This window comes from Zingiber officinale, chromosome 1B (assembly GCF_018446385.1).
Source record: "Zingiber officinale cultivar Zhangliang chromosome 1B, Zo_v1.1, whole genome shotgun sequence".
Classification (NCBI taxonomy): Eukaryota; Viridiplantae; Streptophyta; class Magnoliopsida; order Zingiberales; family Zingiberaceae; genus Zingiber; species Zingiber officinale.
In genome coordinates this window covers 49,483,930-49,497,305 of record NC_055986.1, presented here as the reverse complement: position 1 = coordinate 49,497,305, position 13,376 = coordinate 49,483,930, and the positions used below count along the sequence as shown (strand labels likewise).

The following is a 13,376-nucleotide window of genomic DNA, read 5'->3' as shown; positions in this document are numbered from 1 at the left end:
TTTAAAATTAAAGACTCGTCGCGAATTTTGTCAAAATTGTTTGTTTCGTTCGGACCTTACTCGCCGTAGACCACCATGGTTCCAGGGCTGCAGCACTTCGACGATTGCGTCGTCGACGGCAACGTACGACCTCGGTTCGGCTCCGACGACAGCGAGGAGCTGATGCACGTTTTGCATGGCGTCGCCGTCGCCCTCGGTTCCCGGCCCCTGGAGTCTCCTGGGACTCTCTATGTCACCACCAGGTATCAGTGTCGCGCTGCTCACTTTCTTTCTTGGTGTCTTGGTGTCTTCTGTCTGATGCGAATAGCTCCTTGTAGGAGAGTGATTTGGTTGAGTGACGCCGACAGAGGGAAAGGATACGCGGTGGATTTTCTGTCGTTGTCCCTTCACGCTGTATCGAGGGACCCGGAGGCCTATCCATTTCCTTGCATCTATACTCAGGTATTTGGTTTAAGATCGAGTTTCGTGATGTTCTATCTGAAGATAACAGGATTAAAGCACAAAATGTGATTTTTTTTCCCCCCTTATTCACTGCTTGGTGAACTTGAGTTTGTCACTTTGACTTGAATTTTTTGAGCATTAAAGTACTATTTTGTCGATGGCTTCTCTAGTGATTTTCATTTTCCTGCTTATGCATGTTTGTTGGATGCTTGATAAGATTGAGACGGGTGATGAGGATGATGAAGAGTCCGAAGACTCATATTCAGAAATAAATGGTGATTTGGTGTTGTCTAAAATCACTGAAATGAGACTTGTTCCTTCAGATGCTGGAAAATGTATCCTTGCTATCATGCATGCTTTGTATTGTTTTCATTTGTTGCAACATTTTTATGTATCAAGTATCCATTACTGAATTCCTGCTGCCCGCTTTCTCTTTAATGCAATTATGTGTGTATTTGTCAAAGTTGCAAAGAATCTAATACACTAGGCAGTTGTCTGCTATTTATTTTGGCGATGGCATAAAAATGCTTTCTTATTAATGTAACTGTATTGTTATGATTGTCCTGCAAGTTCATTGCATGGATCTGTGACTTATTGATTTCACTTTCTCAGACTCTGATTGTCTTCTTATCAAGTCTTCACAAAGAGATCACAGGTTCTATTTTTCATATGTTTGTTGATTTTAGATCCTCCTTGCATGCTGGTTTTTCCTTACTACTAAATAAACCTAAAAAATTGGGTTGTGCCACTTGATGTGATTGTTTCTTTCATATTCTGGATTTTAGACAACCACAAATTCTATTCCATATGTTGATCTATGATGTTAGTAGTTGTTGTGTATCGTGCTGCCATTGTTTACAGTTTACCGAGAAGTAATTTATTTTACTGCCAATTGATTAAAAGTCATGGTAATTGATAGATTAAATCCTTTCTTAGACATTTTATTTTGCTCAATCCCGTAATAGGCAGAGTGTAATTTTTGTATGGTGAAGCTTAGGTGCATAATTTGCAAATCAATCTTCACGATTGGATTTGGATCAACTAAGAACAAAACATTTTATTTGAACAGAAAATATACAAGTAGGGTATATGGACATTTTTGAATTGTAAAACATTAGAATAGTCTATAATGCATTTGAGAAAGTGAGATATTGTATGAGTTACTTTCATATTCCATACTCCATCTAATCATTACTCACAAATAGAGTTATGAACACCCAAGTCATAACAATGTTGAACAGCTGTACCATTTCAGGCTTGTCATTTTGTGCTGTTGGGGAGTATGTGAAGGCAATTTTGGCTGGGAAGCATCGATGGAAGGTTCAATGAGCATTTGAAGTTACTGGGAAGGACAGATTAGCAAGTCACTACTGAACCATAGATTTGAAGTTGGCAGCTCCAGTTTATGCACTTCTCTTCTTTTCATCTTCTCCTTCCTCTTCCATTCTTCTCTTCACCAATACACCTTGTCAGAACAGTCAACCTATGCTGGCCTATATCCTATGTGAGCATAGGTTGACACCAGTATAAGATCATTTTTATGGGGATCAAAAAATGGTTCCAAACTATTTCTCTGGACCTTGACTTGAAGAGACTCATTATCCACCTACAGGACTAAGAGTAGCGAGAGGTCACTCTTCTGTAATCAAATTGAAAGCATTGGCTTTGTCAAGAAAAAAAAAAAATTTTGCCTAAAGAGAATGGCTGTTTGATCAAATCTGATAACCATGATTTCTTTACTGACAATGCCTTGTCGTCGAGGGCTGTTCTCTGTCTTGGTCATGGCTTTCTTTCTGTCCTGTTGGGTGGGTCGGGAGATAGTATCTGATAGATACGGTTATAATTAATAGGAAATATAACTTCTTTTCTGTTGTTATAGCTTTCAAGTTTATTAGGCTCATATTTCTAGAGGACTTCTGCAAGGATTTACTTCCATTTTGTTTTTACCTTCTGGTTCTCATTGTGACCTTTTTGAATTTTCTTTGAGTTTACCACATTTGGCCAGCTTGCGTCTAGTTCACAGCTAGGTGATTACTAGTATTAAGTTTGGTGTCAATTTTTTTTTTTTTACCATTGGTAATCTTGTTACTTTTCAACCTGAACCTGTATCCTATTTTTAGATTGTATCCTTGACTAATGTTATAGTGGATACTCTATTTGACATTTTCTGTCAATGTGCTGAACTAAATCCCGAGCCTCGTCAACGTAAGCACAGATTTGCTTGTGCTTCTTCAATATGATTGTACTCATGCACACTTGTCTAATCATTTATTCTCCTCAAATTATGTATGTTTAAAAGGAGAGGAAGAAAATACTTGGTTATTTGGTGATGAAGGAATGAGCGATGCTGGTAATTTGGTTTAAATTAATATAAGTCACACAGTTATTTTTATACGATCATTCAACTATGGCAACAATGGCGAAGTAACTCTTTTTCCTTTTCATTGCAGGAAGTGATACTGATTGGCAACTTTCAGAAAATCCTGCTAATCCCATTGGTTATGCCAATGGAGATCATGACTTGTCTCGGAGAGTACATGAGGTAAGTGTTGGTGTAGGGTAACATGCTTATTTACCTTTAAGTGATGCATTGCGTCATGGATAGCTATTTCTTATTAACATTGGTAAATATTCGACAGGGGAATATCTTCAAACTTATGCCTTGTGTAGAAATTGCTAAAAGAAGATATGTATATTTGTTTATTAATAATGTTTACTATTACACACTACTGTCTTTGTTGGTTGGTTACTATTATTGACATCAACTATCGATGCATCTATTTATTTTATAGGGAGGTTTATTGCCATCTATAATAGTTAGGAATCAATTTTACCATACAGAGAGGCATGACGTAACATGTTGAATTAACTGTCGGGTATAGAGTATATAGTTCAACTCGATCATTTGTTGGTTTATGTGTATCAATCACGAAAGCTTTTTGTCCATGCAAGTAAATTTCTTTTGTTAGGTAAGTGATGGAATTGTGGGATTCTTTTGATCTCATCTTCTTACAGAACAATTTATGTTTCAAAGATAACTTTTCTTTCACAATGATCAGTTTGCCTGCAATATTTCATGATTTCACTAAATGCAGCTTCAGATTGGTTCCCAGCAGTTTGAGGATGCAGATGAAGGTGAACAAGAATCTCATGATGATCATCACTTGGCAGCAAACTAATGCACTTTACCAGCTCTGCGCTCCACTTGGGTTATTTGTGTTGTTGGTAGAACATCTGAGGTTTGTCGTTAGCTAAAGACTTTGTTCAGTGAAAGCAAACCAAGGTTGGGTTATCATGTTTAACTAGTTTTGTGGTTGTATGATTAGAATCGTTGTAAAAGGTCTTGCGATTGGTCAAGAATGTCTTAAGGTTGCTTGGAAAGGCTTTCATGTGTCCTATAGATAAGGTTACATGTAACAATGTATCTTACAATAGCTTCATGGATAAGGGCATAAAAACTGACGAACTCAAATCTTACACAGAGTTATGGATGACAATTGAAAGATTTCCACATACTAACTAAACCTATGTTTTTTTTTTCTTTTTGCGTGATATGCTAATTTTCAAGCGAAACCAAAGATTATTACAGGAGTTCTATTTTACATCCATATCTGACTTGCTGGGGTACTCTAGCCCCTGCAGAGCTGGCATTCTTCTCAGGTCCTCTTCAGAATACGCTGGGATGAGCCAGTATTTCTTGTTTGTCCCAAAAACCTGTTTCAAGAGCAATCAACTACCTCGTTCATCAGTCAGGTTACCAAAAAAAAAAACACAAAGTATGATGTAATCGCATGATGATAACACAAGATGCATTTGACTACATTGAGTGTCATTCATGTATAAAATGAAAAAAAAAAAAAGGGTTGAGATCTAAGAAATTCAAAGTGGTTTTTTCCAGAGCATAGTTGTTGAAGTTAATTAGTTAGTTATGACCAAAAACAGATAATATAGATTGAAAAGATCCAAATGATCATACAAAATAAATTAATATAAAAGAAACCTGTTCGAAGTTCTTCTTGCGGCCAAGATTGTATTTCCACTTTGAAGTTGTTTTTTTCTCATATGCCTGATTATATAGTGGCAAGTCAGCTCGTGTGGGAAACACATCCAAAATGAACTTACAGTAAGAAGAGTGCTAACCTCAATTGTTGTGGTATTCTTCATAACTAAAGACACGTGCATGATAAGAAACCCCATCACACTTAATGCAAAAGCCAGATTCAACACTAGAATATTACAGTCGTCTTTATCAGTAAACAGAAAATTCGAGGAAGCAAAAATTGCCTATGGAAAAGGCTACTATCCCAGTAAAAGGTGAAAAATGCATACCGAATGTCAGAAAAGTAGTTGCTAGTGTTCCTGGTGTGCCAGGTATCTCCACATCTTTAAAGAAGGCAATGAAATGAGGCAACAGCGAAACACTAACAAGAGTTGTCTCAAGAAATGTGTAAATCTGCATCCATAAGAGGAAACAAAATAAAGTCATGGACCGAGGCAGAAATGTAACAAAACAATGGGACATTGCATTCTCACAGACCAAAGGAAGTATAATCAACCTACATTTTCATTTAACCATCAACATGTGATAATTCCACGAACCTAGAGACAACCTTAACTTCGAGCAAACCTCGAATTGGAATTTTTATTCTTTTTTCTTATTTGTATTTTATACAAGAAGTTGAAACTTGAGCCAACTATAATTTAACCTAGATGTGGAAAAAGAAGAGGAAACTGAACGCTAATATGAGTTAATCATCTCATCTTAGAAGTATTTTGCATTTGGTCACTCGGAAGTGAAAAAGCATCCAAGTTATGAACTACCAATACTTCTTAAAATGAAAAACAGAGAGATGGAAGAGTTCGAGTCAACCAAAGAATCAGTTTACATGTGCAGATATGGCTGGTTGTGTCTTTGTATCTAAGATATGTAACAATGACTTTGGGAAACAGGAGATAGGATGTGTTACACAGTTTTGAAGTTCGCTATACAGATATGAAGGTTGAAGAATAACTTATGCATTCTAGAAATAGATTGAATAGTTCTTTATTTGCATCAAATAGAATACAGAATAAGTGTAGAACTATAATGTAGGAAGAGGAAATCAAATTTGAGGCACTTACTAGTGGTTTACACCTTTTTGACAGCTGACAGAAGAAATAAAAGACAATTGACTTACCAGAAAAAGAAGAAAGAACTTGTAGTTTAAAGCCCCAACACAATTGATGACCCACACACAATGATGATCCATCTTGAGTACACATCGTCCACCTAAGGTAAGAATTAATATTTAGAAAGGAGGCTTATAGATAAGAAAATCATTATATCACTAATTTTTAAGATGCATGGTCTTACAAACAGAGCAGTGATGGCAGCGAGGTGGCTTCAAATGATTGCACTTCCTGCAATACCTTATTCTTGGACTTGCAATTTCTGTAAGGGGTCCTGGTTGTTTCAAATTTATAATATGACCACTGAACTCCATGCTTGTTAATGGAGTGGTTTCTCCACTCTCCTCATCTACAACAGGCTTCCAATTTGGGGGCACACTGCCAGGGTCCGTCAGAACAACAGAGAAATAGGTCCATAGAAGTAAGCCCAACTGGGGAACCAAGTATTTTAGTTAGGGTGGACAATACAATATATACAATTATTAAGATGGAAGACAAATGCAGTTTTTCCACTTCAAACTCCATCAGTTCATTGGTAGTTATAAGCACTCGACAGTTTGTCACAATAGATGTGGTAAATTTTCTTAGATTATAATATAGGGTATTATCAACTAAACTCAATTCAAACACCAGAGTGTTTACTTGCTCAAAAATTAAATCACCAAAGTACCAAATTGTAGTTTTTTTTAACTGAAAAAGATAGAAAAACCAAATTCATGTAAAGTACATCTAACAATGTGGATACTATACTTATCCTTGTTTCTGTTTCTATTTTTTTGGTTTACACTTAAATTCAATTATTTTCAAAGTTTTATTTGCTTCACTATTCTTCAAACTACTAAAATTTGCATTACTATTCACTTTCGACATTTATTGACTTGTAAGTTCACTTTTCTGGGTTATGTCGCACATATTTTATGTATTCCAACAATTAAAAATTCAGAAATTAGATTAGATGTGTAGAAAACTATTAAAGGACAAAAGTATTCCCAACACTACAGTGTTGTTTTACCACATTAATTGCATTAAGCATATAATAAATTTAAAGGCGTGAAGCATGATAACACTTAACCATCCCATTTTTTGGAATATTTTTCAGTCATTTACTATCATGATTTTTTGTGCAACTTTATTTAATTCAACAATATTGCCAGAATTCTCAAACAATTCTAACTGGCAGACGCATTTGATATCATTGGTACTGAGCAATATAAGTCAAAAGACATAGACTTTTAATTTATAAGACCTTGTGTTTTGAATGCTTTCATGTTATCTTATATTTCTACAAAGTTGACTTACAGGAATGCATGTGTAATGTGGAATCAAAATTTGTTGTGGTGATTTTTTACTCTTGTATTCATTATGCCTAGATTGATTTGAATTGAAATGAATCCATTATTAAATAACAACATAAATTTGTGAAGTAAAATATGGTGCCCCTAGGTGGCCATTCTTATATAGAAATCCAACCACTATCCTCTAAAATAGGAGAAAATTTCGCATAAAAATATGGTCTTTTATAAAGGGCAAGAAAAGCTTTGCTCCAAAATGAGAGCTGGAGGAGAGTAACTATGATATGCGCCTTTACACAGACCATTCACTGACTGGCATACACGAGCAAAACTATATTTCCACAACTAAGAAATTGGACAATTTTTGTATGGGGTCTCATGAAAAATCAAAATAGTTGTATAAAATTAGACATGATCAATCTGATAATTGTGTTAAATGTGAAATAGCTACTGTGTGTTGACGGGCATAGTTTATCACATGGTTCTCTTCATTTCTTTCATAAGCAATCATTAAACATTAGGTAAAAGTGTGTCTTGCTAATAAGAACATCAAGCAGTTCAAACCAAAATGACTTATAGCTAATTTTAGATGATTTTCATGATAACACATAATGTGACAATTATTTAATTTTGTTCTTAGTAGGTAAGAGCAGATCTCTCAATTCATCTTGTAAGAAAGAAAGTGTTCTTGCAAAAACTTGAAGCTTCATGAGAGGTGGATGCAAAGGTCAATAGCTCATGCGGAGGCATGGTTCGTCAAAACGGACATTGAACGGCCGGAACAGGCCATGCCATTCCAAATTTCGGGCATATAACATGGTTTGCTTTGAGACATCGTTCTTCGACATTATAACGGCTGAACGGAAGGGAACAAACATCTTAATTGATTGAATAAGAAGTCTTGAATTCCAATTTTTTACAATCTGACTTTGCTTTTCATTCAACAGACGACTTGATTAATTAATTAAGAAGCCTTGGACTCCATTTTTTATAAACTGACTTTGCTTTTCATTCAATGAACCTCTTGATTAATTGATAAGAAGCTTTGGATTCCATTTTTTACAAACTTTGCTTTTCATTCAATCTTTTAGTGTTTTTTCTGTATTAAAAAAAATGACATCACTATCACATCATTTTTTTTCAACCCTTTGCCAATAATACCAAATACCCTCCAGTTCTATTAATTGAGAATCTACCATTAATTTGAGTATTTATATCTTTTGGCTACTGCCATAAGCTCCTTTCGTTTGATTAATTGATTTCTTCCATCATTTCCATCATATTCGCAAACAAGGTAAGTTTTCTAATTTTTCATCCAGTTCTATTAATTAAGAATCTATCTTAAATTTGAGCATATACATCTTTTTACTTATTTGATTAATTGATTTCTTCTATCATTTCCATCATATTCGCAAACAAGGTAAGTTTTATAATTTTTCATCAAGTTCTATTAATTGGTTGTTGTATGCATCTTTTTACTTGTCGACCCCACCTAGTGGGATAAGAATTGGCTGTTGTTGTATGCATCTTTTTACTTATTTGATTAATTGATTTCTTCTATCATTTCCATTATATTCACAAACAAATAAGTTTTTTAATTTTTTAGTTTAATATACTAAGTTATTCACGTCATGTTTTTTTCTAGCCCTTTGCCAATAATGCATGATTGCATGAGTACCCTTCAATTCTATTAATTGAGCATCTACCATTAATTTGAGTATTTGCATCTTTAGGCTATCATCATCAGCTCCTTCGTTTGATTAATTGATTTCTTCTATCATTTCTATCATATTCACAAACAAAGTAAGTTATCTAATTTTTTACTAGTTCTATTAATTGAGCATCTACCATAAATTTGAGCATATGCATCTTTTGGCTCACAATCATTAACTCCTTCGTTTGGTTAATTGATTTCTTCTATCATTTCTATTATATTAAAAAACAGTAAGTTTTCTAATTTTTTAGTTTAATATATTAAATTATTAAGAATTGTTTATTTTTATGTGTTTCATTCTCATTATCATGATTTTTATTATTATCATAAGTCAAAATTATTCATTATTATTTATTTTTTTAAAATGACACCAAACCCTAATATTGGTTGACAACCTGGTCAAATGGTGGATGATATTTGTAAAACAATAAGATGCAAATTTTGTGGAAAAATTATGACGAGACGAATTACGAGATTAAAATAACATATTGCACATGTTATTGGAAATGTCAAAACAAGTCCCAAAGCTCCTAAAGAAATATCATCAATGTTAAGAAACATCTTCAAGACTCTTAAGCCAAGTAGAAGTTCAATGCAAAGAAAAAAAAAACAAATAGCCTTAGATTCAATTACACAAAATATACGTGTATCAGAAAGTGATAGTAGTAGTGGAGATGACATCGAAGATATAGAAAATCGGGAATTACAAAAAGTCATCAAAGAAAGTCGTAAAACAAGAGGAGATGCATAATTGTTATGGTTAAAGTAAAATATATAAATAATATTTTAAATTTATGTGTATATCTTATCAATTTAATGTACTTAACTACTCCAAATTTTATAATTGTAAGATTTTCTAGTTCTTCATCTGGCTTAGATACCAGTTCGAAAAAAAGAATGTCTCGAAGCTTTAGTGTAAGAGAGGATTCTCAATTAGTATCAAAAGGAATTGACTCTTTTATGTTTTCTATGAAATATAAGAGTCTCAAAAATTGGTTTGGTGCTAAATGGAATTGCATGCTATTCCATTTAATGGAGCAAATAGTGGTTCATACTACCAATCCATGATAAACACCATTGCTAAGGCTGGAATAGGAATAAAAGGTCCCATATAACGCCAAATTGGTAGTGTTTATTTACAAGAAGAGGTGGATGAGATAAATAGATATTTGAGCACTTTAAAATCAAAATGGTCAAAGTATGGATGCATAATAATGAATGATGGTTGGAGCACAGACAACAAGCATCCAATCATAAATTTTATGATAGCCTTAAAGTTGAACTACGAGTTTCATATATAGCTAAAGTTGTGAATTTGATGAAAAAATTTACAAATGACCATAAATTATTAAGACCAAGAATAACCCAATTTACAACATAATTTATTTCAAATGAAAGTCTAGTTTGACATTCTTCATATTTAAAAATAATGTGCATCTGGTGATTGGGAAGCATACAATAACACAGGCATAAGAAGGAAAGAAGCAGACAAAATTACAAGCGTTATAATGGATGGAAGATTTTGGAAGAGGGTTTGTGATATTTGTGGTGCAATTGAACCATTAGTAAAAGTTTTGAAATTAGTTAACCAAGATCAAAAACCAATAATGTCAACTATCTATGAAGCAATGGATAGAGAGAAAATGATAATAAATGATAATACCGAAGATTGACAATCATATTGGGATATTATTGATAATCGATGGTACAATCAATTACACCAACATCTACAAGCTGCAGGTAACCATATAATTTATTTGTTTAAATTGTAGAGTACAAAGTATGTCATCAAAATCATTTATAAATTCCTTATTTCTAATCTCTTATTAGCTAATTGATATTTCAACATATTTCCTAAACCAGCCACTTCAATATTCTAGAAATTGTGTTTATAATGATGAAGTTAAACGAGGATTAAAGGTTGTAATTAAGAGATTGGAGTCAGACTTAAATGCATAAGCTTTAGCCGTCAGTGAGGTAATTTTTTTTTATGTTCCTATATTTTTTTCCAAACAAAAACGATAATTATTTAGTTTTTCTTATATTTTTCAAACCAGATAGGTGAATTGGGGTCTCCACTAGCAAAAAAATTGCAGTTAAAAAAAGTCTCCCAGGTTTGTAATTTAAAATTTTCAAATATTTATAATTAAAAAATATAAACAATAATGGTGGAGCAATTATGATAAAGATGCCCCACACCTTTAGAAAATTACATTAAAAGTTCTAAGTCAAACATGTTTGTCTTTAAGATGTAAAAAAAATTAGAGTACATGGTCTCTTATACTCACAAAGCTTTTTAATCGCTTGGCTATCAAAAAGTTGCACAAATTAATTTATGTTCATTACAATATGCGGCTTAGGATATGAAACATGATGCATAAAAAAGATGATGATTTTTACAGCTCGATAGACCTCAATCACGTTTCTCATGATGATGAGGTGTTAAATGAATGGACAAGAGATAATGAACCACCTGTTTTAGAAGATGATTTGGCATGGTTAGATCAAGCACTTCGAGCATTAGATGTTGAAGAACACAACTCAACTACAAGCATTCTAAGTCATTCAAGAAAGAAGAATAATGTAAAAAAGTCAACACAATTGAAAGGAAAAGAAGTTTTATCAAGAAATGATAGTGAAGATAGTATGAAAGTGACGACAATGATGATTCAAATGATGGAAATAATCAACAAAGTCATGGTGACCATCATGTTCATCAAAGTCATCAAGATGATCAGCATGACACGGGTATGACATGCGTACAAGGTCATGAAAATTATTATGCAACACAAGATACGAATCATTGGTACCGGCCAGGGATGGAGAAACAACATCACTTTTTGGCAAGTTTATCATAATCTCCTCATGCCAATGATAAAGAACATTTGATTGGATCTTCACGACAACATATGGGTGTTGAAGAACATATGAAATATTTGATTTTGAGAAGGAACCAATGAATTCTAGTAAGAGATGATTATGGATCAAGAAGTTATAATTGAGAGTCTCAAGATATTGGGCATGGTCCAATTGTATATCATTCAGGTGGATAAAGAAGATACTAAGATAGCAATCAACATAGATATGATTCATCTAATAGATCATCTAATTATTCACCATCCTATACAAGTGAAATTAGACATCATGAATTTGAGGGTTATTTTGATAATGCGCAGAATGTAATTCCTGATTATTGGACATCTCTTGGAGGAATATTGGACATCATAGTTGTGATCGTGAATCGTCAAGTGCTACTGGAAGTTCTATTAGTATCAAGGTTTTGGATATTACAATCGTCGTGATGCAATATTATTACAAAATCAATCATCTAATTCTGAACATCTTTCGTCAACTCAATCAAATGAATATCCATATGAACAATTTAATGCTAATTTATATCAACATCCATATGTTGGAGATCAATTTAATCAACATGGTACTCAAGGAAAATATAATGAAGATTTGGTTCCTCCCCGTCACTCTTCGTGGTATTAGCTATGATAAGGTATATTTATCATTGTATTCTTCTCATTATGTTATATTATTGGATGATATTGATTTTGTATGGCTTCATGTATTTTATTTTTTTATAACAAGTTCTCTATTTTTTTATTTTTTTTATAAATCCGTGCCATAACCGTTTCGTGAAATGATATTGGAACTAAAATGATAGTGTGTGCGACAATCGCCATGACCGTTACCGCGAATCATGTGCGGAGGGCCCCATGGGAGTTGCAAAGCCTTGTGATAAAAAAATATTGATTTTAAAACCTAATAAGCTCAGATCATATAGCTCTCTTCTAAACATTTTTAAGAAGCTCAGATCATCAGCTGACAATAACTTCTTCTAAGACTGTGGAACTTTTTTCTGATAAATATGTTTCTGATCTAAAAAGGCTCTTTGATCAAGGATCAACTCCGACATTGGGAAGGAAGAGCTCCAAACTAAAAGACAATAGGTATGGTTTTCAAGGATCCACACAGACAAAAGGAGCTCACAGCTAAAAAGCATAAATTGACGCCGACAGCAGTTTGCAGGGAGGTAGGTGAATGGCGTACCAGGGCATGGAAGAGGAGCAAGACGACGACGGCGAGGAACGAACCGTGACCCCCAGCAATGAGAACGGGTCCGTAATTGGCGATGACGACGGCGTAATAGCTGACTCCGACGATGCCGAGGACAAGGAGGAGCATGAGCGATCCGAGAGCCCGCAAAGCGGTGCAGAACTTGAACACGTTCCAGGCCATGACGACCGCCGCCGACCGCATCACGCCTTCTCGTCCTCCCTCACGTCGCCAAATAGAGAAAAATAAACGCAGATCAAAAGGGGATCCTGTTCCGTTATCTCCGACACAAGCAAATGTGATTCCCTCTGCCTCAAATCAACGATGCAGCTCTAGGGTTTTACCGCGAGGGAGGATGGGAGGAGCGATCAGCGGCGCAGGAGAATGAAGCTGTCCTATTCCTTTCCAGTTTTCGACCAATTATTCAGGTTGCTGCTTGCTTCGTTGATTCTTTTTCCCAATTTTTTTTTTTCCTAAAAACAAAGAGTATGGAAAAAAAATTATAAGATAGAAATATTATTCCGTTGGTCGACCCAATAAAAAAAATAATTGTTCCTAAAAATCGATGTTAACCAGGATTAAAATTAAAAAATAATAATAATTTCCTATTTTATTCATGAGATTTATAAGCATAATATAAGTCATAGAAAAGATATTGATGCGGGGGCCCACCCGGTACGGATCAATTATCAAGG

At 34.2% G+C, this 13,376-nt stretch overlaps 2 protein-coding genes across 3 annotated transcripts; one reads left to right on the top strand and one right to left on the bottom strand.

Annotated features, from left to right (window-relative positions):
- On the top strand, positions 1–3,913 carry LOC122056316 (chloride conductance regulatory protein ICln-like). The gene is made up of 7 exons (XM_042618226.1): positions 1–242; positions 318–441; positions 659–776; positions 2,587–2,646; positions 2,741–2,791; positions 2,892–2,983; positions 3,537–3,913. Exons 1-7 carry the CDS (start codon positions 76–78, stop codon positions 3,618–3,620), a joined length of 696 nt encoding a protein of 231 aa, XP_042474160.1. The 5' UTR covers positions 1–75; the 3' UTR covers positions 3,621–3,913.
- LOC122056302 (probable protein S-acyltransferase 14) lies at positions 3,802–13,104 on the bottom strand. 2 transcript variants are annotated; one of them, XM_042618213.1, is made up of 7 exons: positions 12,676–13,104; positions 5,795–6,041; positions 5,619–5,710; positions 4,771–4,894; positions 4,582–4,667; positions 4,442–4,507; positions 3,802–4,174 (listed from the first exon to the last, which is right to left on the bottom strand). In XM_042618213.1, exons 1-7 carry the CDS (start codon positions 12,883–12,885, stop codon positions 4,109–4,111), a joined length of 891 nt encoding a protein of 296 aa, XP_042474147.1. In that variant the 5' UTR covers positions 12,886–13,104; the 3' UTR covers positions 3,802–4,108. The 2 variants fall into 2 exon arrangements, with proteins under 2 accessions (XP_042474147.1, XP_042474139.1); XM_042618205.1 differs by having other exon boundaries at positions 3,802–4,155; positions 12,676–13,103.
- Positions 13,105–13,376: the final 272 nt, after the last annotated feature.